Source organism: Lycorma delicatula, chromosome 1 (assembly GCF_047948215.1).
Source record: "Lycorma delicatula isolate Av1 chromosome 1, ASM4794821v1, whole genome shotgun sequence".
In the NCBI taxonomy this organism is placed as follows: domain Eukaryota; kingdom Metazoa; phylum Arthropoda; class Insecta; order Hemiptera; family Fulgoridae; genus Lycorma; species Lycorma delicatula.
The window spans coordinates 333,408,481-333,434,435 of record NC_134455.1 but is presented as its reverse complement, the minus strand read 5'-3'; the positions used below and the strand labels follow the sequence as shown (position 1 = coordinate 333,434,435).

Genomic DNA, 25,955 nt, shown 5'->3' with positions numbered 1-25,955 from the left:
AATTAATTTCTAGTTTTGGTCGCACACCCTCTAAAGAAGATTTAGGGAGAAGTAGTGATACAAATAATGAAAATGCTGGACAGAATTTTTTATCGCCAAATCCTATTCCATGTGACAGAGTTACTCTTACCATTCAACCAGGTTGAGTAATTATATACTTTTTATTTCTGTTCAATGTATGATAACGATGAATTTGTTTATTTTCTTATCATCTATATTAATATTACAAGATCTGGTAGCTGATTTCTTCAGATATCTGGTTTTTAATGAAATTCTATTTAAATGAATGATTAATATTAATTTAATATATTACTGCCGGATTACCTAGCAAAAATCAGCTGCAATTACCTTTAATTAAATATATTGTAATTAATTTATTTTAACGAATTGCAACTATATTTTTTTTAAGTGAATTAAACATCATTTCAAAGAAAATGATGTGAAGAATGTAAAAAAAAATTGGTTGCCAGCTCTCAGTCAGCCACAACCTCCCAGTTACCAGATGTAAACAGGTATGTTATTGTTAATTACGAGGGTTATTTTTTTTTCAAGGTCCGATCGGTCGCAAAATAAAAACCCGCGCAAAAATCGGAATCAACTTTTACGCATATATGTTGCGCAGCGTCTCTAGTATGGCCTTCAATCACGCCACGTCACTTCGTTTAGTTCTGAACATGCAGCTAGCACATAAACATGTCTACAACAATAGCATCTCCCACTAAGTGTGAAGTGCATGCGTTAATTCGATTTCTTCAGGCTGAGGGATATAATGGAGCTGAAATTCATCTATGAATAAGTAATGTGTACGGTGAAACTTCAATGAGTGACAGCAAAGTGCGGCAATGGTGCAGGAACTTTAAAGCAGGACGTACAAATGTTCATGATGCAGGCGGTCAGGGAAGGAAGCGAGTGTCAACTGCTGATCTCGTTGAGCAAGTGGATGAGGCAATTCTAGAAAATTGTTGATTCACAATTTCTGTATTGAGTGATTTGTTTCCTGAAATTTCAAGGTCAGCTCTCTACACCATTGTGAGTGAGAGACTTCAGTACCGCAAACTGTGTGCAAGATGGGTTCCCAAGATGGTGTCCGACCATCACTAAACAATGAGAATGGACGCCTCCCTAACATTTCTCCAGCACTACCACAATGAAGGAGAAGATTTTTTGAACAAAATTGTCACAGGGGACGAGACATGGTCCATTTCTATAATGAAAAAACTTTCGAGCTGCAGACCAGCGTAGAAACATGGCTGAAAACACAGGCGGCTCCGTTCTATGACAAGGATATTGGAAAGTTGGTACCACGCTATGACAAATGTCTAAATCGGAGTGGAAACTATGTAGAGAAATAGCGTAACTACTTGTTACAAATAAACATTTTTTTATTTTTCACTGTGGTTTTAATTTCGTGACCGATCAGACCTTGAAAAAAAAAATAACCCTCATATTTACGCTCATCTTGTTTTTCAAAAAGATTATATACTAAATTGAAATTTAATTTTTTTTGTACTCAATAACACATGGTTGCCTGTAAAAAAATGGTCATAAGTAGTGATGTCCATTATTTGGACTAATTACTTTCAATCTGGATGAGTGTAAATGAGAGAAAAGGAATGCATGCGCTGCTTCATTTTGAATAAAAATGTTGACAATCAATTTTAGACTTCTAATCTTTTTTGCTGTTTTCATTATTTATTATGTAATTAGTTAATTTCTAATTAAGTAATTATTAATCAAGTAATTTGGTACTCATTGACCACGTGTTCTGCTTTGTATGATCTTTGTTTCTATGGTTGTTTTTATATCTTAATTACAATATCTAAAAGGGTAAAATATGATGAGAATCAACCTGATACATCTAAACCAATAAAAAGACACTGAGAAAAAAGCATATTTAACAGACGAACTGTCAATATCATCTGAAACACAAGATATGATGATACAGATTGAAAAGAGTAGCCAACCAGCAAATTATGCAGAAGAAAGTAATGATAATGGTGATTACATGAATTCTTACAGTGACAATGAATAAAAGTATAATGAAAGTTCATTTGTATTAATAATAGCGAAAAGTGGCAAACACCATTTTCAACTACACAAAGAACTATAATATAATGAATATTCTTTGTAGATTGTTGACACAGGAAATGAAGCTGAATATTCAGCAGCTATTTTCTATTTTGATTTCAAGCTGTTTTATTTTGAACTTCATCTATAGATGGTGAAATGGTAAAGGATGAAGAAAATGTAAAATTAAAGATTAGATAATAATTTTGCATGGAACTGACAAATATATGTAATAGTGTTTAAATTAAATGAAAAGTATTGTGTTTTGAGAAATATTATAAAATAATTGATAAAAAGCACAGTAAGAACAGTGCACTTCTCTAGAATTAACCCATACTTAATTTTAACCCACCAGGTTGGTCTAATGGTGAACATGTCTTTGCAAATCAGCTGATTTCGAAGCCGAGAGTTCCAATGTTCAAATCCTAGTAAAGGCAGTTGCTTTTATACGGATTTGAATACTGGATCATGGATACCGGTGTTCCTTGGTGGATGGGTTTCAGTTAACCATGCATCTCAGAAATGGTCGATCTGAGACTGTACAAGACTACACTTCACTTACAGTCATACATATTATCCTCATTCTTGTACCACATATTATCCTCACACATTTAAGTAAAAGTGCCACTTTTCAGCATAATCTCCTTGTTTTGCAATACCCTTGTACCAGTACTTTGGAAGTTTTTGAGTGCCATTCATGTAGAAGTCTTTTGGTTGCAGATATAACTATTTTGAACAGCCTACATCACTTCCTCATTATTTCCAAACCTTTTCCTTTACAAATATTCCTATAGGGGCCAAAGAAGTATAGCCTGAGAGTGCACAGTCTGGATTACATGGAGGATGTGAATATTAAATCTCATTTCAGTTGATATATGACAATAAGAAGAGGAGTCACATATATATGAATATTATTCTGTATAAATGACAGTGATGTTTTTGTTCTTTTTCTCTTGTTCCTGATGGCCATCTGTACTGGGTTTTTAAGGAGTGTTGAACAATAATCAGCATTTATTGTGCAATGACCCACAGGGAAATCCATTACATCTTCAGAAAGTGTGGTTTTTACTGTTACACATGTTTGTTCTGGGTTGTCAAGTAACTTACCCACATCTCAACTGTTGTACTTGTAGATACACAGAAACTATCTTCATTCCTACTCATCACAATATGGCATCAGCTTTGTGACTCTTGCAGGTACATAATTTTGTATTAGTCCCTCAATAACCATGGAATCCATCAGACATGTACTTTTGAGTCTCAAAAGAGATTTTATATTTATTCTCACATTCCCTTTTCAGCCTATTCTCCTGAATGAATACACCAATGTTGTCAATGTTCCTGCTTGTGTGGAAGTCTTGGCAAGCATTCATTTTTTTTCTTTCTCCACTATTTTTAAATGCACTGCTCTACTTACACAAATTAAAATTTGTCACTGCATTGTCCTTTCATTCTGGAAACATTTTTATTATTATTATTATTTTTATTGTTATTGTTATTAATCTTTTTATTCTCTTCAGCCATTATAGGCTGATGCCCACTTATCAGCTTCACTTTCTTATTTTCTTTTATGAGTAATGTATTTTATAGAATGTGAAATATGCCAACCCTAACTGAGATTCCAACCCAGAATCTTCTGGATTTAAGGTAAAGAATCCACCATATTTCAAGAAGAGAATGACACTCATTTATTCAATGCAATTTTAAAGCACAGTTACAGCATAAATTATTAGAGTGAGTAAATATTTAATTTATAGATCTAAAAAATAATCCAGCCTAAAGAAATAATACTGCACCAGTTTTTATTTACAACTCTAAACATAAATAATAGTGCTTTTCTCAGCAGTAATCCAAACTATATACATATATGGTTTTCATTATACCTCACTAAGAATTTTGTTCTAACAAGCATGATTACCAAATTTTATTAAATATTATACAGTCAGTTTCTGATAAAAAAATATATAAAAGTAGGCATATCCATTACTATGTTTACTTTTAATTCATAATGCCTCTGTAGTATTTTTATTTCATTGTTAAAGAGGCAGTTTTTGTGACTAAAGGAAAATCTATTAGCAGTAGTTAAAAAGTAAGTGTAGGTAATAAGTTCATTCAAGTTTTTATAATTCACTATTTTTTCTAAGTCATGGTTTACAAACATAAATTATATATAATCTTAGTCATATAATTTTTTAAAAAATGTGTTATAAAATGGTATTACTAGAAATGAAAACTTATAATGAAAGACAAGAAATAAATAGGATATATATTTTTCAGATACTGAAGAAATGGAAGATTGTAAGGAATCATCTTCAGATCATATAAATATAAAACATAAAAAAAGGTGGAAGAAAGCCCTTTCAAAAGTTCATAAGAAATCTCCATCATTAAAAGAAAAAAAGGAAGATAATAAAGATGTCAAGCAAAATGGTAAGTAAGAATACTGGGTAAAGTGAACATGAAGTATACAGGCCATTAAAGTTGATGTGCCCTGTAGGACATAAACATCATTTTAATGTTTATTTTCAGCTGTAATCCTGTGACATATTATTACTTATAAACAGTAAATACTATTTTATGAGGCTTGGCTGATAAATTTTGCACACTAGTGTGCTACATGGAGACAAAAGGTACAATCAAGTTAGGCGTGGCAGCACATGATAGCTAAAATCCCCCTCTACAAACCTGCAATAATGTGTTGAAATCCGTTTAGCGGTTTGTTTTCAGTAGCAGTTAAAATGGAGTCAATTACGGTCAATATATCAACACAGTTAAAACAATGCGCAGTGATTGAATTTTCAACAGCAGAAAATGTGAATCCTATGAAAAATATTCATTGTTTAAAATCGATTTACGGTAGTGAAACTGTTGACAGGAATACTGTTTTTAGGTGGGCGTTGAAATTTCATGAATGTGAAGCTAGTAAAGTGACAATTCAGGATGCACCTTGCAGCGAAAGATCAGTTTCTGTGACTGACAAGAAACATCAAAAGGAGGGTGATGATTTGCTTCAAAGTAACCAGCAAATTTCCCAGCAATGCATTGCTATTCAGTTAGCCATATTAAAGAATGAATAAGCCATATTATTGAGTAATTGGGTTACCATAAAATCTGTACTTTTATTCATTTTTTATTTCATTCCAGTATCTTTTTTCATTCCCATGCTACACATATATGTGCAAAATTTATCAGTTGAGCCTCATACTTGTTAAATATACACTACCATTAATGTAATATTTTGTTTAACAATTGTTGTATCGTGCTTTTATTATATACCTCACATTGGTTTTATCAATCGCTGCTGTCTCACATTTATATCTATTATTTACCTTATAAAAATTCTATCATAGTTTCTCAGTCTTGCTTAAACACTTCAAAAGTTATATTAAGGACTTATCTCTAAATAAAGGCAATGCTTGCGATTTTTTCAAAATAGACACATTGTTGTAACTAAGCATGGCTGGAGATGTCTCTTAAAATTGTCATTTAATGACTTTGTGTTTCACTGACCATGCTGTGTGATGTTAAAACAAATATATATGCCATTTAGAAGTTAGAATGCATGCTAATAATTGGTTGCAAGATCCAGAGTACTATGTCACTGTTATTCACTTTATTTACGCATGGGCGCATGAAATCTGATCTTATGAATTGCATATTCATGAACTCTCATTGCAGACTGCAATAAGTATGTCAAAAAATGTATATCAAAATAGTTAAATATGTTACAGCTAGTGGAGAAATTAGAGTGGTAGATACTGACAGAACTGTAAACTCTTATCATCTGCAAGTCTGAGAGGAAGTGCTGCTTTTTGCTCTCATTTTTTATATGTGGAAATTACAGAGGCAGAGGTACGTCAGATAATTTGCAGTTCTGGTGGGAATAAAACCCCTACTGCACGCGGCCGACTGTCGCCTTACACCATTTGGCTACACCAACTTCATAGGAATAAAACCCCCAGTTTTGATGAATCACAGTGGAGCTTCTTGTCCATTTTTTCGGAATTTGTGTTAGTACTCTGACTAGAATTTTTAATAGGATGCTCTTTGCTGGCTATTTTCCTGTTTGTTGGAAAAAAATTATTGTTTAAAGGTAGTTATAACGACCCCCTCACCTATAAGCTCCTCTTACAGGCCTTTAACTCTCCTGCCAGGTATTAGAAATGTTTTTAAGAAGGTTTTTTGTCTTCGTGTTAATGATATGTTGAATTCTAGAAAGTTGTTGATGGATGATTAGTATGGTTTTCGCCCATACTAAGGCAGGAGCAAGAAAGATGCTATTCTTAAGTTATGAGCATTGTTTCTTCTAGTGAGTCTGAGTATGTCTTAGATATCTTTTTGGACATATCAGAATAATAAATCTGTGGTGGCCTGCTGCCCTGTTTCAGCTGCAGAAGCGTTATGGTACGCAGAATGAGCTGAATGTGTTATATAGTTATTCAGCAACTGAGACAGCATCTCAGAAGTAGGAAAGACACTATCTAAAGGTTTTCCACAGGGTATTGTTTAAGACCCTTGTTCTGGGTTTAGGTTACCCAATGGATGCCATGTCATTGCTTGATGTAGATGATGGATTTTTGCGGGTTAAAGGTTTTTTGAGGAATGAGGTCAAATTCAGGGCAGCCCATACTTGCAAGATACTCCAGTTGTAGAGTTTGTAACTTGAGATGGTGTTTAGCACAGAGAAAATAACAATGATGTTGCTCAAGGGCAGTCTGGTTGTTATATGACAACCTCATGTATTAATGGCAGGTCATCAAATTAGGTATGTCCCATTGCAGAAGTATCTTGGTGTTATCCTTGATGAGAATCTGCGATTCAAGGAGCGCTTTCAATAAGCAGCCAAAAAGGCTTATAATGCTTTCTTCAGTGTTCAGAGAGCAATCCATCCCATTCAGGGGCTTAATTTCCATGCATTTTGTATATGAGGGTGTATACAAAGCTCTAAAGCTGTATGCTGCATCTGTCTGGGCACGTCAGATGGGTGTTACAGGAATATTTTGTTGAGAGCCGTGCGTCTCCTACTGTTATCTGCTATTTCTAGTATTAAGCCCATTGGTATCCTTGCAACTGAGAGCCAATTACATTATGATGTCAAGATGGTAGACCAACTTACCTCTGGGCTCATAAAAGACGATGAAGGTCGCAGTGTAGTGTATAATTGGTTCATACGTAAAATATAAATATGGACTGTAAAAACCAGTGTCTACAAAAAAACTTTCTTTTTTTAATATCATTTAATATCAATGAAATTATCTATTCAAACTGTTTTTGTGGAAAATTAAAAAAATAATTGCAAAAAAGCTGTAACACATACAAGTTTTTTGTTATGAGCAATATTGTACATGTCATAGAAAATGACAATAAACCAATAATAATCAGTACACCCATTTTATTAAGAAACTTTTTTATGTATCATAAAGTAATATTTTATTCAACTACATAAGCATATGTTAGCCATTTTTTTATTTTTATTTAGAGTAAAATCTTCTGTTTTCACAAACCAGCATTAGACACTCTTCATTGCTGGATCCTGGGAGTCTTTGTATTGGGTTCATGGTCTAATGTCCTGGTGGGGTTCCTTTGCTTGTTGTAATTGCTAACTGTGCCAAGATTTCCCAGGGAAAATCAACAATATACAAATCTAGAAAATGTATTTTTAGTGAAATTCAAGATCTAGTGGTTTGGTAAAGAAGCTCTTGTGCTAAGGTTTTTGTAGTTTTCTTCTTTTTTGTCCTTTCCAAAATTCACAGATTATCTACATTCTGCTAATTACTTTTCATTGAGTTTTACTTCAAAAGATAGGCTGTGAATCACTTTTATAATATAGGACCAGTAAATGTGCTTTCTTTAAGTTTGGTTTCACTTAATTGTGGAAAAGGTTTTTTTATATGTTTGAGGTCTTCACCTTCTTCATTCATGCTCTTTACAAAATTTTTCATCAATCCTGACTACTTGTAAAGTAAAGGAAGAAGAATCTTCTTGGGTTCAACAAGAGATGCATGTGAGACACTTTGACCACATGGTTCAAAAGAAGTTTGCTTTGACTAGTTTTTTTCTACAAAATGGTAACTGTACGTTCTACTATTCCATATACATAAAAACAAAAAAAAAAACAGCAATAATTTGTGAATCCATGCTGAAGGTTCCATTAATATACTATGACTTTTAAATCTCTAAAAACTTGCTAATCAAACCGTTTGTATGTAATTGTGGACTCAGAATGGCAACCATATAGTCAAGTCATATTTTATTCCACTAAAACTAATTATGAATACTGGTACAGATGATTCTTGTTTCCATTGCAGAGTAAGCTGGTTTTAGGATACATTCAAATAAATTAATACAAAGGCAACATTTTATATGCTTGTTGTCTATTTCTAATAAAGTTATTAATCCATCAATGTCAAAACATACATAAAAAATCCTTCATTTTTTAAAACACTGAAAAAACAGCATTTATTTTTTTGAAGGATGTAATGCTTGTACCATCTGCAAACAGATTCTATTCTTTCAATCAAGTCGAGAAGTTTAACCTGGTGTTTTGATGGGTCCAAGTCACAAGTCACACACTAAATCATTTAATTACTTTTGATGGATTCACTAGATGTCTGAGGACTTTAAGCAGGATCACAAGTGTTCTCAGGAAGTTAATTTATGTATCATTGCTGTCAGTAAACTCTGAAATGTTTTAATATCATCCGAATACATTGATGGAGTTGATATTGGAAAGTCTTCTCCATAAGAGCAGATGGCACATTCAGACATTCAATTCTATGTTTTTGATTATTATTTTACGATTGTAAAACTAGCAATCATCAAAATGATTGACAGGCTCTCATCACACCATAGGGTCAGTAAGTGGCATAGAGTCACTGAACTTGTGTCACATTACAGCTTGAACAGCAAACATGAGATTCACCAATTTTTATTTTTATTGTAATTTTATAATAAAAATACAAAACAAAGGTTTTTTTTACTTCTTTTGTTATAGATTGCCTAATGATTTTTACTCAAAATGCCCATTAACAAAAAAAAATCTGGTGAATTTTTACAAGATCTGCAGTGGAAATTTGACATTTTGAAAGTAAACTGTGATTAAAGTAACACACAACCACATTAAACCAAGGCTGTCTGTCGACTTTCAGTAAGCTCAAAGACAATATTCCAGTATCCCCACTGCTAACTTATACAACATAATAAAAATACTTAATTATGATAGAGGGTAGCAGTAGAGGTTATTATCAATAAAGATATGGTAACATAAAACTATGATATGCTGGGATTTTTTTCATGGTTGATAATTAAGTTACAAGCATATTAAATAATAAAAATGATAATTTGTACCGTGTTACCACTACTGATAACCAGTATTAGTAGATACAATCTCCAGAATACTAAACTACTCAAGAGAGTGGGAGAAAAGATCACTAATCAAGATAAAATGCAAATGTAAATCTTCAGAGAAGTACATGAATTTTATTTTCAAAATAAGCTGCCAGCAGTTGATATAGCAATACAAATAGTGAATGAGGTCATGATTTTTTTCAAATTTTCAGAAAACAGAATTAATAAACTATCAAAAATATTAATTTCACATTCATAAATTATGGTTGGGAAAGAGCATTAATTATTAGTGATATTACAATAAGGAGAAAAAAATACCATAAAAAAATTAAGGAAATGAGTCAAGAAGGTCATAAAATATATTGTACCAAAGAAATCTGGCTTAATAAAGGCCACCCAAAAATGTTTCATGATTGAAAGTGATCTGTTATGAACAAGGTAAGAAATTAGTTTAATGAAATTCTTTATTTGAAATGTTTACCGTTATATTTGGTTATGGTCTAACACAGTAACAGTAACAGAACTACTGGAAAGCTTGTTAAGTGAATCAGTCTTACTATACCATCTTCCACTCCTGCATATGCAGTTTGTTTACATGCACTGAATAGATTGGATGGATATATTATACAGCCTCTTGTCTAAGCAGATTGGTTTTGCTTTTCTTTATCAGGATGCATTTTTAAATTAGAACAATAATAAAATTAGCATAGGTTTTAAAACATTTGACATAGGATTACACAGCCTTATTTTGACTTGTTTGACCAGTATAAAACACTGTGCAGTCAGAGCAGATCAGTTTAGTTTATATATTCCTGGATATTGTGTTTGTTTGATGATTGTTTTCTCTGTATAATGTTTTTTTTTTGTAGGATGTTCTGAAGGCCACATTATGTTTAGATATTTTAAATTTGTGAACTATTCCTCTAAGCATTTGTTTGAACATGCTAGTGAAATATATTTTTTGTCTTGTTTTTACTTATTTTAATATTTATTTTATATCCAGGAGTGCATCAGTGAGTGGGCTGTTATATTCAGGGTGAAGTACCAAATAGGCAGGCCCCCTATGACCAGGTCATTATCTTTGAAATCCATTGTTAAGAAATATTCAATCTTAGATACCATTGCAGTGGTGTCCATCCTGGTGAAAAATGATTTCATCAAAATTTTACGTAACTGTGGGAAAAGCCAGTTACATTTCCAGATATGAGATTCCTGTAACGCTGTTTTCCACAAAACCATATAGACTGTAAACCTTTTCTCAGGAAATGGCGCAGAAGACTCTTGGACTCTCTTCCATGCTTGACTGTTTTATGTGGTGGATCTGATCCCCTTATTCTTACATAGTGGCTTGTGCCACTTTTTCTGCTTTATGTTTCTCTGCTTGTACCAATTGAATCCAAACTTATGGTTTGAATAACAAACATCATCTCAAAGCATGCCATACAGTCAAATGAAGAATGGCTAGCTTTCAGCTGGCATGACAAGTGGACTTTTCTGGGCTACATTCAAAACTCTGCCAGATGTGCTCAATGTCTTTGTCTCAATATGATGGCGACCTGCGGATTTCATTTTACACAAACATCCTGTTTTTTGAAACTGTTGGTGCCAGCATCAAATGTTCTGTATTGCTGGAGGTGCAGTACTGCAATAGATTTTCAACAAAAATCATGCTGCACAGTTGTTATGGACTCACAATTGTTGAAGCAGAGAATGCTCAATGGTTTCTGTTGCAAGAATGCAAAATGAAGGGAAGATATCACAAGGGAAACACCTGGCAGCAACCAAGTGAAACTCTCAAACCAGTAATAATTAGTCAATTGATCTCATGACATAGATCCAATTGATCTCATGGCGCTAGCCTGCAGAAACTGAACAGTTGCTTCTTTAATTCCAATTTCATCTGCTACATAAATGAAATACATTATTACAGTTATATTTCACAGTCATATTTAGTGAGTCAACAGCAGAAGATATAGAAAGAATTGCATTACCCTTGAAAATTACTTTAAATCATTATCTTGAAAAATAGTAAAATTGGGTCAAGGTATATCTATATCTATGGAGCAAGACCAGAAGGTAATGGAAGATGTGGGTGACAGGATGAAATGGGGAGAAGTATACTAGATTGGAAAAGAAAGGGAAAGAATTGCAAACAGTTGAAGACACTAGCTTTGGATCAAAAAGAGTTTTAAATTTTGAAGATGGCTTAATGCTACAAAACAAAAGGGATATATAAAGAAGAAATAGTGAATTAACAGAAAAGAATAAAATTTTCTTTTACTTTGCTTTTATTCAGTCTGAAAATATTAGTAACTGTAAAGCTTTTTTGAGGCCTGGAATCAAAAAGCTTTTTACTGTTATTTTTTATAGTAAAAAAATAACAGTACTTATTTACAGTAACAGTAACTAATAACAGTACTTTTTTCAATACTTATTTTATTATTTACTTGAGACTTACATTTAAAGTTAACTAACTCTTAACAGAGTTTAACATACCTTTGTAAAGATAATAAATACTATCACCCAACTATTAATACTATTGCTCATTATTATTGTAATACAGTTATTAATATTGCAATATCAATAACAGAGAATAAAGAATATTTGTCTAAGGTCTTATATTATCCCTCCTGAATTGGTAATCCTATAGGTTTCAGCTAAGTTGCTTTTGATAATGATAATTTTAAACTTTTTGAGTTGAATCTTGCATATAGGAAGCAGCAGGAAGTGTATATCAATAATGTTTATTCAGTAGTCATAACTGTTGATTATCAGATATTCAGCAGCTCATGATCAAAAATTTACTTTCAATCTGCACCAAAACCAATTTAATATGCAGATGTCGGTACTTTGGTGCTGTACATCAATCTAAATTAAAAACTTAACAAAAACATGTTTTGCCTCTTCTGAATGAGAATAAGATTCGTCAATTGATTTCTGGTTTGAAGGAACTTAACAGTGACTTGAGTAGCAAAAGGTTGTAGGTTTTTAGAATCCATTGGGATTTTGATCCATATTGGACATGCATGATGGTAAAATCTTTGGAGTTCTGTTTGTATTAAGAGAATTACTGTTTTCAATTTACATCCTTCATTTAGCTTATTATGTTTATTTCAGAAAAATTTGATTTTTGGTGTTGAAGTTCTGACTGTTACCCTATATTCGGGATACCTTGAAGGATAAAAAAGATAGATATTTTGCACAGGGAACAAAGAAAGCCCCATAAATTGCTGCTTACTGAATTAAATTTTATAATAATAATTAATTAATGTGTTAATAAAACTTTAATTTATTTGTACCCAATTGTGATAGATATAGTTAGAAATTTAATATTCACATCCATAATACCAGACATAAAGTAGTTAAATAAAGTGCATTAATTTCTTTAATTGGCTTCTTGTTCAAGTAAAGAAAGTTTTAATAAAATACTCAAAGATAAAAAATACATCTAACTAACAAACAACCCTTTATATACTACAAAAAATTTTGTGTTGTAATGTGGACCTACAATTATTTTAATTTTTTTTGTAATCTTTTAACCGTATTTGAAATCTTTGCAGTCTGTACCTGATTTTTTTTTAGTATCAAAAGTACATGGTTGAAGGAGAAATATTTTAATGAGGAAAGAAAATAGCTTTAGGGAATGCAATACTATGTAGAAAAAAAATAAGAGACCAATAATTTTAATTTGTCAAGTTAAAATTGTTTAGAACTGTAAACTTCTGAAATGACACTAAATCAAATTTTGCATTTCCTGTTTTTAATAACTTACTTCCAAGCATTTCAGTTACACTTCTGACCATCTTCAGTGAATGGTTCTCACATTATTAATAGAAATTCAAGAAAGAGCTAATAGGTTCAAGAATATATTGGAAAAACAAAGGAAAAATATCTGATGATACGTTACAGGAAGAGAAAGAAATTGTTGATCAGTTCGGAGAAGACATTTCATTAAGATCAGAATTTGATGTGCTGTGTGTATGACTCAACCTTCCAACACTTGACTTTTTTCTAGTTAATCACCCATTTAGAATGCAATACATTCATGCACTATAATTTCAATTTCTGTGTCATCTATGTTGGATTTATTATTTTCTTTTTAGTTTAAGCACTAGAAATTTTGTCAAAATCAAATAATCATCCAAAAAGAAAAGTAATTGCCTTGGTCTATATTATATATCAGAATATATGTAAGTGCTGTCAAATTGTATATATATAATGTGTATAAGTGCTGTCAAAAGTAATTTTATTAGGACGTGTCATTTTAAAATTAAAAAAATAACATCACTTATTCTTCTTTATTAGTTTTTTTTATAATTGTAATATTATGCAGTACTTGCTTATAGTTACTGTACAGTACTCATATAACAATTTTTGAAACATTCTTCACGTCATCTTGGTCATAATCTATTCTACAATATATTTTCATTGTTTAACTGAGGATCAAAAATAAAAACAAAAATGTTTATATAAACAACACAATGCTTGCAAAAGACTAAACTAGTGCATAAAGAACTAATTAAAGATCTTTTTCTTGGACGTCTGTCCTAGAATAATTATTAACTATAAATGTTTTTAAAGCAAAAACTTTGGGAATGCAACAAATGTCATAATAGAAGTATGGTTAACACTTATGAATATGCTTAAGAATATAAACAATAAAAGAAATGTAAAAAAATACCAGTTTTCATTATATATAAAAATGACATGTCTTCCAAAAGGAAGTCTATTCTAAAAGAATTTTAAGATTCTTCAGAATGGAAAGAAATATATATATATATATTTAAAATGGATATTCTTATTATGAAAAACATTCATAACACTTTTAACATGCTAATAACATACATCATGTTAGACATTTTCATAATGGACACTTACGTGAAATCTTACATATCTTTTCACTTATAATTAATATCCATTTATTATTAATTTGAAACTCTTATCACAAATACTGAGTCTAAATAATGTGATATATGCCATTTCTGCTTAACTGTGGATTTAACCACCTTAATTGCATCATTTGATAACCATTTGAGAGAACTTAAAGATGATTACACTTGAAACCCATTTTAGTTTGTGAATAGAGTTAATATATACCACAACTCTATTAAAATAATGTTGTTATTTCAGAATACAATTTTTATTTATTTATTTTTAGGTGATGAAAATATTCACGATAAAAATGATGACAATTGTCATCATATTGATAATAGTGAGGAGCCTGATAAAAAAATGACACAAAAAGAGAAATATAAGGGAGGAAATTGGAATAAAGCTTTATCAGCTGTGCAAAAGAAGAAAATTAATAAAGAAAATAACATGCTGACTATACCTAGCAGTAGTTCATCTGTTTTCTATTCTAATCCAGTTCAGGTAAGACTTTATACCTTTAGGATTTCCTCATGTGTATTTTTTTCATTTTTAAGTTTTACTAAAATTTTAATTATCATTATTTTTGTTAAACTTATAACAATTGTAAAGTCAGGTCACTACTTTTAACTCTCATTTGACATTCATTATGCCTAATATATATATATGAGCTTTGTTAGCACACTGCACTTCAGCACATTGATTGTGACAGTGATTGGTTAGGATTCATTGCTGTGTGGTACAAGTCCCTGTGGTCCTATACTGGCACTCTTTGTCTGGTATGAGTTGCCTTGTGCACATGATTCAATTTCAGTCTGGTCAGTTTGACAACAGTGGTACTATTTTAACTTTATTCAGGACTGTCTACAGTTCACATATGAGTGTTATTACATTTCATCCATACGAATTCTCTGCATCCCATTATGCGCTGACAATAAGACAGATTTTTTACTATCTCTAGAGATCTGTACCATACCCAAATATTGCCATTAAGTGATTTTAAAAGAATATTTTACTGGCTGAAATAATTGTAACAACAGAGCAGATGGTAAAAAAGTCATGTATTAGTTTTATTGATATTCTTTCCAAAATAGGCATTTGTGATGCTGAAGTATAAACTAAAATTTTTTAATAAAAGTAACGTACATTTTTTTAATAAATATTTTAAAATTTAAATGTGTAAAACAAAAAAAAGAATGATAATTTTCTTTTTATATTATTAATGCAATAAGATGTAAAATGAAAATACAAGAAATTAATATTAGATAACACATACAATGTAATGTTATGTGAAAGAAATTTATAAAACCATCAGTTAAACATTTCATATAAAATTACAATAAATTTCAGAATTTACAAAAAAATAATTTGTATAGTTACTACTACTAAAATTTAAGGTTTGCATTTTTACACAGAGTAGGGTAAAATTTCAGTTTTTAGCATTCTTAATGAATTCCGTTCATAGTTTATGCACAAGTGCACAAGTAATGTTTTTGCAGTTTTCATTAGATGTTAAAAAAAAAACTAAAAAACTAAAACTGATAAGAAATCTAGAAGATTTATTTTTTTTACTGAATATAATAAATAAAATAATTAAAATGACCTTTTCATTAATTTTATCAAATGGGTGCAATAATTATGGTCATTAACACTTATTTGATAGTCATTGACACCACCAAACAGACAATTATTGACAGTTTTGTATTGTGGCGGTGGGAGCAGTAGTCCACCCAGGACTCTGCTAAGAGGTTCCTCCAAACAAGGAACTTTTTACCAAATTTAAAACTTTCATTTATATTTATGAGTTTTGTACAATCACAATGCAACATTTTTCATGAAAGTACAGTTGTATACCAGGTGTGTAAATATGAAACCGGAATTTCTGTATAGAAAATATATGTTTATTGTATGAAAATTATAAAAAATATTTCATTCAAAATATTGTCCATCACTAGCTATACATTTTTCCCATCTTTCTGACAATTTATGAATGCTACGCAAAAAAGACTGTTACTCTTTTAAAGCAAACCAGTCATCAAGCTATTTTCATAAGAAATGAAATGCTGCTCAGCAAGTGCATGTCCCATTGATGCAAATAAATAGTAGTCTGGTGAGTAAGCCGCATGAGAAAGTATTTCCCAACCGAACGTCTCAATCGTTTCCTTGACCAGTTTTACTGTATGTGATCGTGTATTATCATGAAGCAAAATCACTTTCTGTTGCTTTTTTTGATATTCTGGTTATTTTTCACGCAATGCTTGATTCAAATTGATAATTTGTTGTTCAGTATTAATGGGTTCGCAGGTTTTAGCAGCTCATAATAGATGACACCCTTTTGATCCCACTAAACTCAGAGCATTGTCTTCTTTCCATAATGATTTGGCCTTGAAATTGATGTTGATGGTTTGCTTGGACTTACCTTATCTTTTATGCTTAGGATTCTCAAAATATATCCACTTTTCATCACCTGTCACAATTCAATGGAGAAATGACTTTCTTTTGTACCTGGCAAGCAGCATTTCGCTAGGGTTTTTCGGTTTTCTTGCTGTCTTTCATTCAGTTCATGTGGAACCCATTTTCCCATCTTCTGGATCTTTCCCATGGCTCTTTCAACCATATGGAGTGGCTTCTCATGTTATGTTTAATTGATCCACAATTTGTTGCATTTGAGCGTCATCCTCATCCAACAATGCTTGCAATTCACTGTCTTCAAACTTTTTCGGTGACATGTTCTTCGTTTATCACATCAAAATTGCCACTTTTGAATTTTTTAAACCACTCAAAGCACTGTGATTTACCAAGAGCATGCTCACCATAAGCTTTGACAAGCATTCGATACCATTCTGCTACAATTTTCTTTAAATGGTAACAGAAAATCAATCCTGTCTGCAAATCATAGTTTTTTAGCGCAAAACTTGACATGTTCAACGCTAATTAAAACTATGCTGTTGTATGAAACTTGTATTGTGAGTTGAAAATTTTTTGTCAGCTGTCAAAGAAAGAAGTGGCGTCAATGATGCGATTTGACAGTAACTACATTGATAGCTGCGGCCATCAATGGGCAAATTCCAGTTTCATATTTACACACCTGGTATAAACAAGGTAATATATTGTCAAAACACATGATGTAATCAATGTGATTGTTTATGACCATGAGTATATGAGTATATTGAGTATGACCGTAATCTTGAGTATTAATCCATTGCGGTGGACATTTTGTTCAGGTGATGTAATAATATTTATTACTTGTTTCATCATATGCTTTGTTGTACATTCTTTTCACATAATTAAAAGTAGTTATTTCATGTGAAGTGATTTATTTTTACTGAAGTTGCTTCTACAGTCCTTTCTTAGAATTCCTGCTTTAAGTCATTCAGTAAGGTAACTGTTAAATCACGGTGTATTTATTATTTCTGCAAGTAAAAAAGCAAAGCGAAAGAATAGCAAGTGCTGGATTTACGCTGTACAGAAATGCTCTAGAGGCATATATATAAGGTTAAAGGGTTCCTAAGAAATAATTTGAATTTTTAAAATGGTTTTTGCAAAAAAATTGTTTTACATAAATAATTTTTAACAAATGTTACAGTATAAGGCAAATTGCAAATTCATTAAAAGCATTAGAATAACCATCGAGAGGAAGTTATTATTTGCCATTTGTGAATAGGGCTCACTAGGCTCACTCATGGATATCTGATGACTCAAAACAGATGCACCTGTTTGTGGTCACTGCGACTGCCAACTAACTGTACACCTTATCCTTGTGGATTGTGTCTATTATGTGGCATTGCATTGCAAGCTTAAACTAGGGCTAACATGCAAAATATGCTAGAGAATAATGAAATGATGTTATGCTATGTTTTACAATTTCTTAGGACTGTCTTTTATATTCAAATATTTGAGTTTTAATAAAGTATATTTCAGCTAATTTTGCCATTTGGCAAATTTCAGATGGTAATTCTATTGTGTTAGTGTAATTTATTAATATAATATTAATACATTATGGGTCTGGGTGCTGATGACAAAACTTTGTTTTGTACCCAGAAAAAAAAACAAGAAAAACCCATGAATGTGAAATTAACTTCATTATTAATTTTTGAAAGCTTCAGTGAAATCTTAAGAATATTAATATTACATAATGCTTGTATATCTGAAACAGTTTGCATAGCACAGTCATAACTCAATGTGAAAGTGAATTCCAGTGTAAACACAGCAGCCATAATAGGACATAGAAATTACTAATGTAACAAATTTCATATTTCTTAATACCGTTCCTGTTAGTTTTTAATAATAATCATGAAGATGCTTTTCCAGGAGTTACACTTCATTTATAATTTTTAATGTGGTTATTATATCATTTCTCTGAGATTCAGTTTGAATCACTATGTAGGATATCTGATTCATGCAAAAACAGCTGTTATCAGCTATTTGAGTTACAACTCAAACTTATCAAATTTGAGTTTTATATTTTTTTCAGTGCATAATTGAAAATATCTTTAACTGCATCAAGTTATTTGTTCATTATGTAATATGAACATTATTTTTGTTATATGCACAACCTCACGATATGTGAGTAATGGTCATAATGTTAGCAAACTAGGAAGAAGTATTTACTTTATTGAAAATAGTTATAATGATTTTATTATAAAAATTGTATTAAAATGGAGTTGATAAAAAAATGTTATCTTAATTAACATGCTAGATGTCAGGAAAATATTACATGGTTTATGTTTCATTATACATGATTTTGTTAAATGTTATTGCCAACTGTTATTAAATAATGTTCATGAAATTAGCGTTCTAACAACAGAAACTTTTACAATGAAAAACTTTAAAATCCTGAAGATTTTTAGATTTTTTTTGAGTTGTGATTTTTTAACATAGCTCTAATTCCAATGTTTTCCTTTTTTATCCCCAAAACACAAATATAATTTTAGATAAATCATTCATATAAAGAAATATAAATCATTTGTGCACTGCGCACAGTAGCTTGGCGCACCATGTGGTCCGCTCTGCCCCAATAGCAGCTAAAATAAAAATGTGAACACATACATCAAACAAACCCACGTGCCATCCTTTTTTATGGGAAAGATAAGTTTTTTAATTTATTATTTTTATTTAACAATAAAATAAATTATAAAAAATAATAAATAAAAGTGTACATGAAAGTGTTTACAAAATTGTAAACAACAGCACACAGAAATGATTAAATGTAACAAATTTCATATTTCTCAATACCATTGCCTTTAGTCTTTATTAACAACCATGAAGTTGCTTTTCCAGGAGCTACACCCCATTATCATTTCTAATGTGGTTTTTACATCGTTTCTCTGAGGTTTTTCAATATTTCATTTTGAATCACGTTGTAGGAAATATTGATTCATGCAAAAATATCTGAACACTTTAGGCGTTTTTGTAGTAGAGGTATTTCTACACAGTGCTAATTCTAAAACAGATGAGAATAACTTTAAAATTTTGAAGAAGCTAAGAAAAATAACAAAATTCTGAGAGAAGAAAGAAGAAAATTTCATAAAGAACAAATCAAAAAATTAGATAAAGATTTCAAAAAGAATAATACTCTAAATTTTTACAAAATGTTTAAAAGTAAAATCACTAACTACAAGCAACCAAACTTATGCTTTAAAGAAAAGATTGATCTCTAGCCACAAGTAATAAAGAAAGTAGTGAAATTCTAGCAGAATATTTTAGAAATTTATTAAATTGCAAAACCTCAAAAAATAAGTACAAAATGTAAATTCCGTACCACCAAATTTGGAAGAAATAAAAGATACTATAAAATCTTTGAAAAATAATAAAGCTGCTGGTGAGGATAGAATAATGGCAGAATTGTGGAAATTAGCCAATGAAGAGTTTCTTTGGGAAATAGTAGAACGTTTTGGAAAAATTTGGCAGAAAGAAAAAATCGCTGAAAGTTTGAGAACTGCAATTATCCACCTCCTCTTCACAAAATGAATGATAAAGATGTTAATAATTACAGAGAGATCTCCCTCTTACCAGTAACATAACAGTTTCTGTAAACTACTATTAAATAAATATAAATTCAAACTGATCCAAAGTTATATGAATTTTAAGGAGGCTTCAGGAGGGATGGTCTTGTTCAGAATAGATTTTAAGTTTGAAATTAATCATTAAAAACCAGATGTTAAGACTGGAACCAATGCTTGTAACATTTGGTGATTTTCAAAAAACCTATGATTCTGTAGACAGGGAAACTTTATTGATATCATGAAAGAATATTGAGTCAATCAGAAAACTATAAATTTAATAAAACTAACTCTACCAAACTCATTTTCAAAAATAACATTTTAGGCAAAATCAGCTATCCTTTCCAAATTAAAACAGGTCTAAGTCAGGGTGATGGCCTATCCTCTACACTCTTTAACCTAGTATTAGATAAAATAATGAAAATATTTTGAAATATTAACAAAACTGCTTTTGAAATTGGAGCAGGGAAAGGAAAAGTTGCTGAAAAAGCTGGTTTACAAATCTCCTTTCCTAAAACATAAATAATGACAAATTCTAAACAAAAAAAAAATATAGAAAATAAATAACAAAATTAAATACAGAGTAAATTTAAATATCTAGGCGAAATAATAACCTCAAATGGTTCAGATAAAAAAGCGTTTAAAGACAGAAAAATAGTTTTTCAAGTTTATCAATTTCCATAAAATTTATTCAATTTATGCATAAATGCAAAATTGAGATACTATAGTACAGTATTGAAACCAGTAATCCTCTACGGGGTAGAAACTTCCAACATAACAAATCTAGAATTACTTTTAAAACTGAAAAGAAAATTTTAGTAACGATCCATGACCAAAGAAAAATGAAGATGGGTAGAGAATAAAGTCAAATAAAGAAATTTACAAAATTAAAGAAAAAAAAAGATAAAACTTTTGAAGATTTAGTTACTGGAAACCAAAAAAATAAGACTAAATTTTGCGGGAAATATAATTCAAATGGATTCAGATTGATTGAACAAAAGTTTGATAAATTTTGGAAATATAAAATTTTGACCCCATTCATAAAATAAACAAGTAAAGGAAGAGCTTAATAATTCAAATAATAAAAATAAAAGATTGTCAATATTTTGTTTTTTGCTGAATCATTTGACTGGTTTGATGCAGCTCTCCAAGATATCATATCCAGTGCCAGTTGTTTCATTTTGTTATACCTCCTACGTTCCTAATAATTTGTTTTACATAATCCAAATGTTGCCTGCCTGCACAATTTTTCCCATCTATCTCTCCCTCCAATATCAAAGCGACTACTCCAGGATACCTTAAGGTGTGGCCTATAAGTCTGTCTTCTTTTAGGATACTTTTCCAAAAGCTTCTTTCTTTATCAATTTGCCACAACACCCCTTATTTTGTCACTTTATCCACCCATCTGATTTTAGCTTTTCTGATATAGCAGAATGTATGTTGTCAATATAAAAAAAATTCACAGAAAAAATATTCCATTGAAACGGTTCTTGTGAATATAGAAAAGAAAAGAGAGCGCATCTGTTGGACAGAAACAACCAAAAAACACAGCGTAATGAAAGAATGCGAGAATTCTTGAGGAGAAAGAGGAAAAATCAGAACATAAGGAATTTAAATTATATGCGTGGTCCTCTAAAGGCCTGTTCAGAAAAAAAACAAAAGTATAAAAATTGCTACTGCAATTTTTATACTTTTAAAATTCTGATTAGTTATTCTGTTTCAAAGATTAGCATTCTCTCTTTGAAACTTTGTTGATACTTTCCAAAAGATTTATAAATTCTGAATAATCTTTTCTCAGTTTCTGAATCACTGGTGTACATTTAAGTTCAATATACCCCAGAAACTATTATGATTTTTACTAGAAATAAACAATAATTAAAAATGGAAACGTTTGTTTTAAATTTTAGAATAAATAATTTTAATTTCCAGATACATTTTTTTAGCAAATTTCTTGCATTTTCAAATGGTACAGTAATTACTAAATCTAATGCATCTGACACTCTATACAGTTAAAAATGTAAATTGAAGTCATAATTTTGCAAACTTTTTGTGATCGACAGTTGCAAGTATAAATATGTAGCTTTGAAGTTTAGGAGACACTTTTGAATTGTGTCTTTAATTTTTGGATTGTTGTCAGTTGAACACAAACTATTGAATAGTTTCAATTCTTCTAATGAATTAGTAAGCGAATAAAGACATGGAAAAGGCCTAAATGAAAAAAGGTCATATGAAAAACCTAAAAGAAGAGAGCTTCATTCCTTCCGACTCTGTGATTTACTAACTCCTGAAAACTTGCACTTCTTTTAAGGGTAATTAAAGCATTCATTTGTTTATTCAAGCATTCAATTAGTGGTCAAGGAGTAAACCCTGAAAATCTACAAAAGTCTACCTTTAAAACAATATGTATTTTACAAAAGTAATATGCCACTATATAGTGTATTTAATTATAGTTCTATTTTTCTGATACCTTTTATCATTAGATTATAATTCATGAATTATTTTTCACAAAATCTTTTTAAAAAGTATTTTCTTTTATATAATTGGATATTGGCTAATTTAAAAAAAAAAAAATTTTATATACAGGAAGTGAATAATTCATCATCATTATGTACAACAAAATCTAGCATCGACCTGCCTAGTATGGAGCTGCTGAGTCCAGTTTCCTCTAAGGATTCTATTTGGATGAAATCTCAAAGTATGCAGGTAGTAAATATTTTATACATCTTGATGCATGATCAACCATTAGTATAGTTTCCCATTAATGTGCTTGTATTATGGTTATATATATATATATGAATAATTTTTTTATATTTACAAGTTAACTTTACACTCATATATTTTATTAGTACTTTAGTGTTAATCACTCTTACAGAGAAATTAAAATTGTTTTTATTGATTTCTGACCAAGACTGGATCCACCTTTAATTTATTAAAATTAATGCAATGAAGTGGTTGGATTAACCAATAAACCAATAACGAATGTGATTCATGATTGTGATCTCATTATTAATGCGTAAAAGATAATGTGTAAATAAAAAAATAAAAATATATATATTTTTTTTATTTACTCCTGGACATCTTCCGACAACTTGGTTCAGATGATCTTAACCACCATTGTTCAGTCTGAAACATAGTCCCAATGATGTTCTCTGGGGTAAGCACACTGAAGTTTCTCCTGCATGCTTACTGCAGGAACCATTCGCACGCAATCAGTATGTGTTCTTCCTCCCTACAGCAATCACAATCCGCGGAGGAACTCAGCATCCATGTGCATAAGTATGCCTTGAAACATCTGTGACCGGTAAGAAACTGGGTCAATTTGTACCATAGTTCCCCATGTTTCCAACACAGCCATCTCTGGATGTGCAGAATCAGTCTGTAGGTCCATCTGTCTTTCGTCAACTAATCCCATCACCTGCCACCTGCAGACAAGCGATCCCACCGCATCCACCCTACCCACTCCTCTGTACATCTACTCCCTCTTCTAAATGAAGAGATCCAGGGGCGCAAGTCCAGTCACTACACCAGAAGCATCCCCTGAGATGATGGTCCTGTACCCGCAATATACCCTGAGTGTACAGGGCATTATTTAGTGTTTTCTCATAACATTAGGCTCATTCAAAAAACCGACTATTCTGCAATACATTGTGTTAAATAAATTTATTTCATTTTTTTTAATTTCAGACAGTAGTTTCTTTAAAAATATTTAGCGTACTTATAAGTATTTCTTACTGTATACAGTAAAAAAATAAATAGTTAATACTTGTTGTTACTTCTAATTAAATAAACATATACATTTTCAAATAAAATTTATTAATGAGAACATAATGAATAATTATAAAAGGTGAACAATGAAAAGTTAAAAACTGTTTACATCATTACTCTAATCATCGATTCAATAGTTGGCTTACATCAATATCTTGAATGTTGGGATACAACAGTCTAGATATTGAATTTATATATATATTTACTGATTTAAATTGTTAAAGTATAAAAGTTATGGATTAAAAACCTGTCAAGTTTAAAAAGGATATGTCATAGTCTTGCAGTCTTGTTGGCAGTCTACATTCCATTTCTGATAGTCTCAAAATAGGTTGTTGTTGTACTCTGGGTTGCTCTTGAGGTTCCCGCACAGCCTTGGGAGGCACCGGGTGGAGCCCCTTTGGGGATCTCTTCTTGGTTTGTCATACATGCTTAGTGACAGAGCAAATGCACTGTTGTCTTTGGTATTGAATCATTAGAGACGAATAGTAATTGGTCAACGTGTCTCTTAGGGAATATCCTTTGCCATCGAGCTTAACCACATAGTGCAGTTTTCCAAGCTTCTGGACTACAATTCCAAGTCTACACATTGGTTTGCCAGTGGAGGGGTACCACCTTGCTTGTACTCAATCTACCATGCTTGGTTGATGTGCTCTGGGAGTGATGTTGGAAGGCGATTGTGTGATGGTGGCTGTGATGGTTTCAGAAGGTCAAATTTAATACTTAATCTTCATTTTAGGTTAATTCTGATGAAGATTTACCAGATGAGAGAGATGTAGATCTGTAATGTATTATTAATATTCTTGAATTTTTCTTTGAAAGGGTAGTTGGATGAAGTCATTGCCTGTAACTTTTGCTTGAAAGTCTGTACATTGCATTTGGCAAGCCTGTTGGTTGCAGGATGATCCAATGCTATAAACTTTTGGTGTATGCCATGGTCAGAACAGAATTTTGTAAAGGTTTCACTTTTGAAGATTGTTGCATTGTCAGGGACCAGTATTCTTCTTTCTTTTTTTTTTGTGGGCAAAAAACGCCTAGGCGTTATCATCGCCCGGATTACCAGTATTCTTGGTAAGCTATGAGTTGAAAATATATCTTGAAGTAATTGAATAGTTGGATCTCGTTGTTGGTGCATTCTTGGAGTAATAGGCTTCCAACCATTGGTTGGAGTATGTTACTTCCAACCATGTAACATACTTCTTTATCATGGCATCGACCTAGATAAAGAAGTGATGATCTTCTCGGTCCAGCATAATCTGTATGAACTCTTGGATAGGTGCTTTTGAAGGGTTTTTCTTTATTCGTACGCAGTCTTGACAAATTTTGACAAGATTTTCTATGTCTTTATCTAGATCTTGCCAGTAAACATATTGTCTGGCCAATAGTTTCATCTTTCCAATTCACATGTGAGTATGATGGAGTTTTGTGAGAACTAAACTGATGCATTGAAATTGGTACAACTATTCATTGCCCTTTAAAGATTATGCCATTTTGAAGGTAATAATCAGAACCATAATTTTCACCATTCAAAAGGTCTGATTTCAGTTTTGATATGTGATCATTGTGTTAGTTTCTTCAGATTATTTCATTAGAAATTAGAGATACCACATTATATTCCACATATTTTCAAGTAATGAAGAATAAATCAAGTAATCTTCCACATACTGTTCAATTTGAGGAATATTTTTTGAATAGGAGATTGGTACAGAAAATCAGCATGGACATTTTCTTCTGCCCGTTTATGTCTGATTTGATAGTCAAACTTTATGAGCCAAGTTGTATAGCGTAGAAGTCATACAGATGTCATACTTGGAAGTTTTGAATTTTCATGAAGAATGTGAGTCAGTGGATGATTATTGGTATATAGTATGAACTTTTTGCCATATTTATAATAGTATAATTTTTTAG

The 25,955-nt window shown here is 31.3% G+C and overlaps 1 protein-coding gene across 3 annotated transcripts in view; it reads left to right on the top strand.

Moving 5' to 3' along the window:
• Positions 1-25,955, top strand: part of LOC142334276 (uncharacterized) — a 98,012-nt gene that overhangs the window by 32,346 nt on the left and 39,711 nt on the right. For all 3 annotated transcript variants that reach the window (XM_075382187.1, XM_075382190.1, XM_075382189.1), the window contains exons 3-6: positions 14-141; positions 4,345-4,497; positions 14,573-14,787; positions 22,869-22,988. In XM_075382187.1, coding sequence (XP_075238302.1) covers positions 14-141; positions 4,345-4,497; positions 14,573-14,787; positions 22,869-22,988 — 616 coding nt within the window. The remainder of the gene's footprint in view (positions 1-13; positions 142-4,344; positions 4,498-14,572; positions 14,788-22,868; positions 22,989-25,955) is intronic.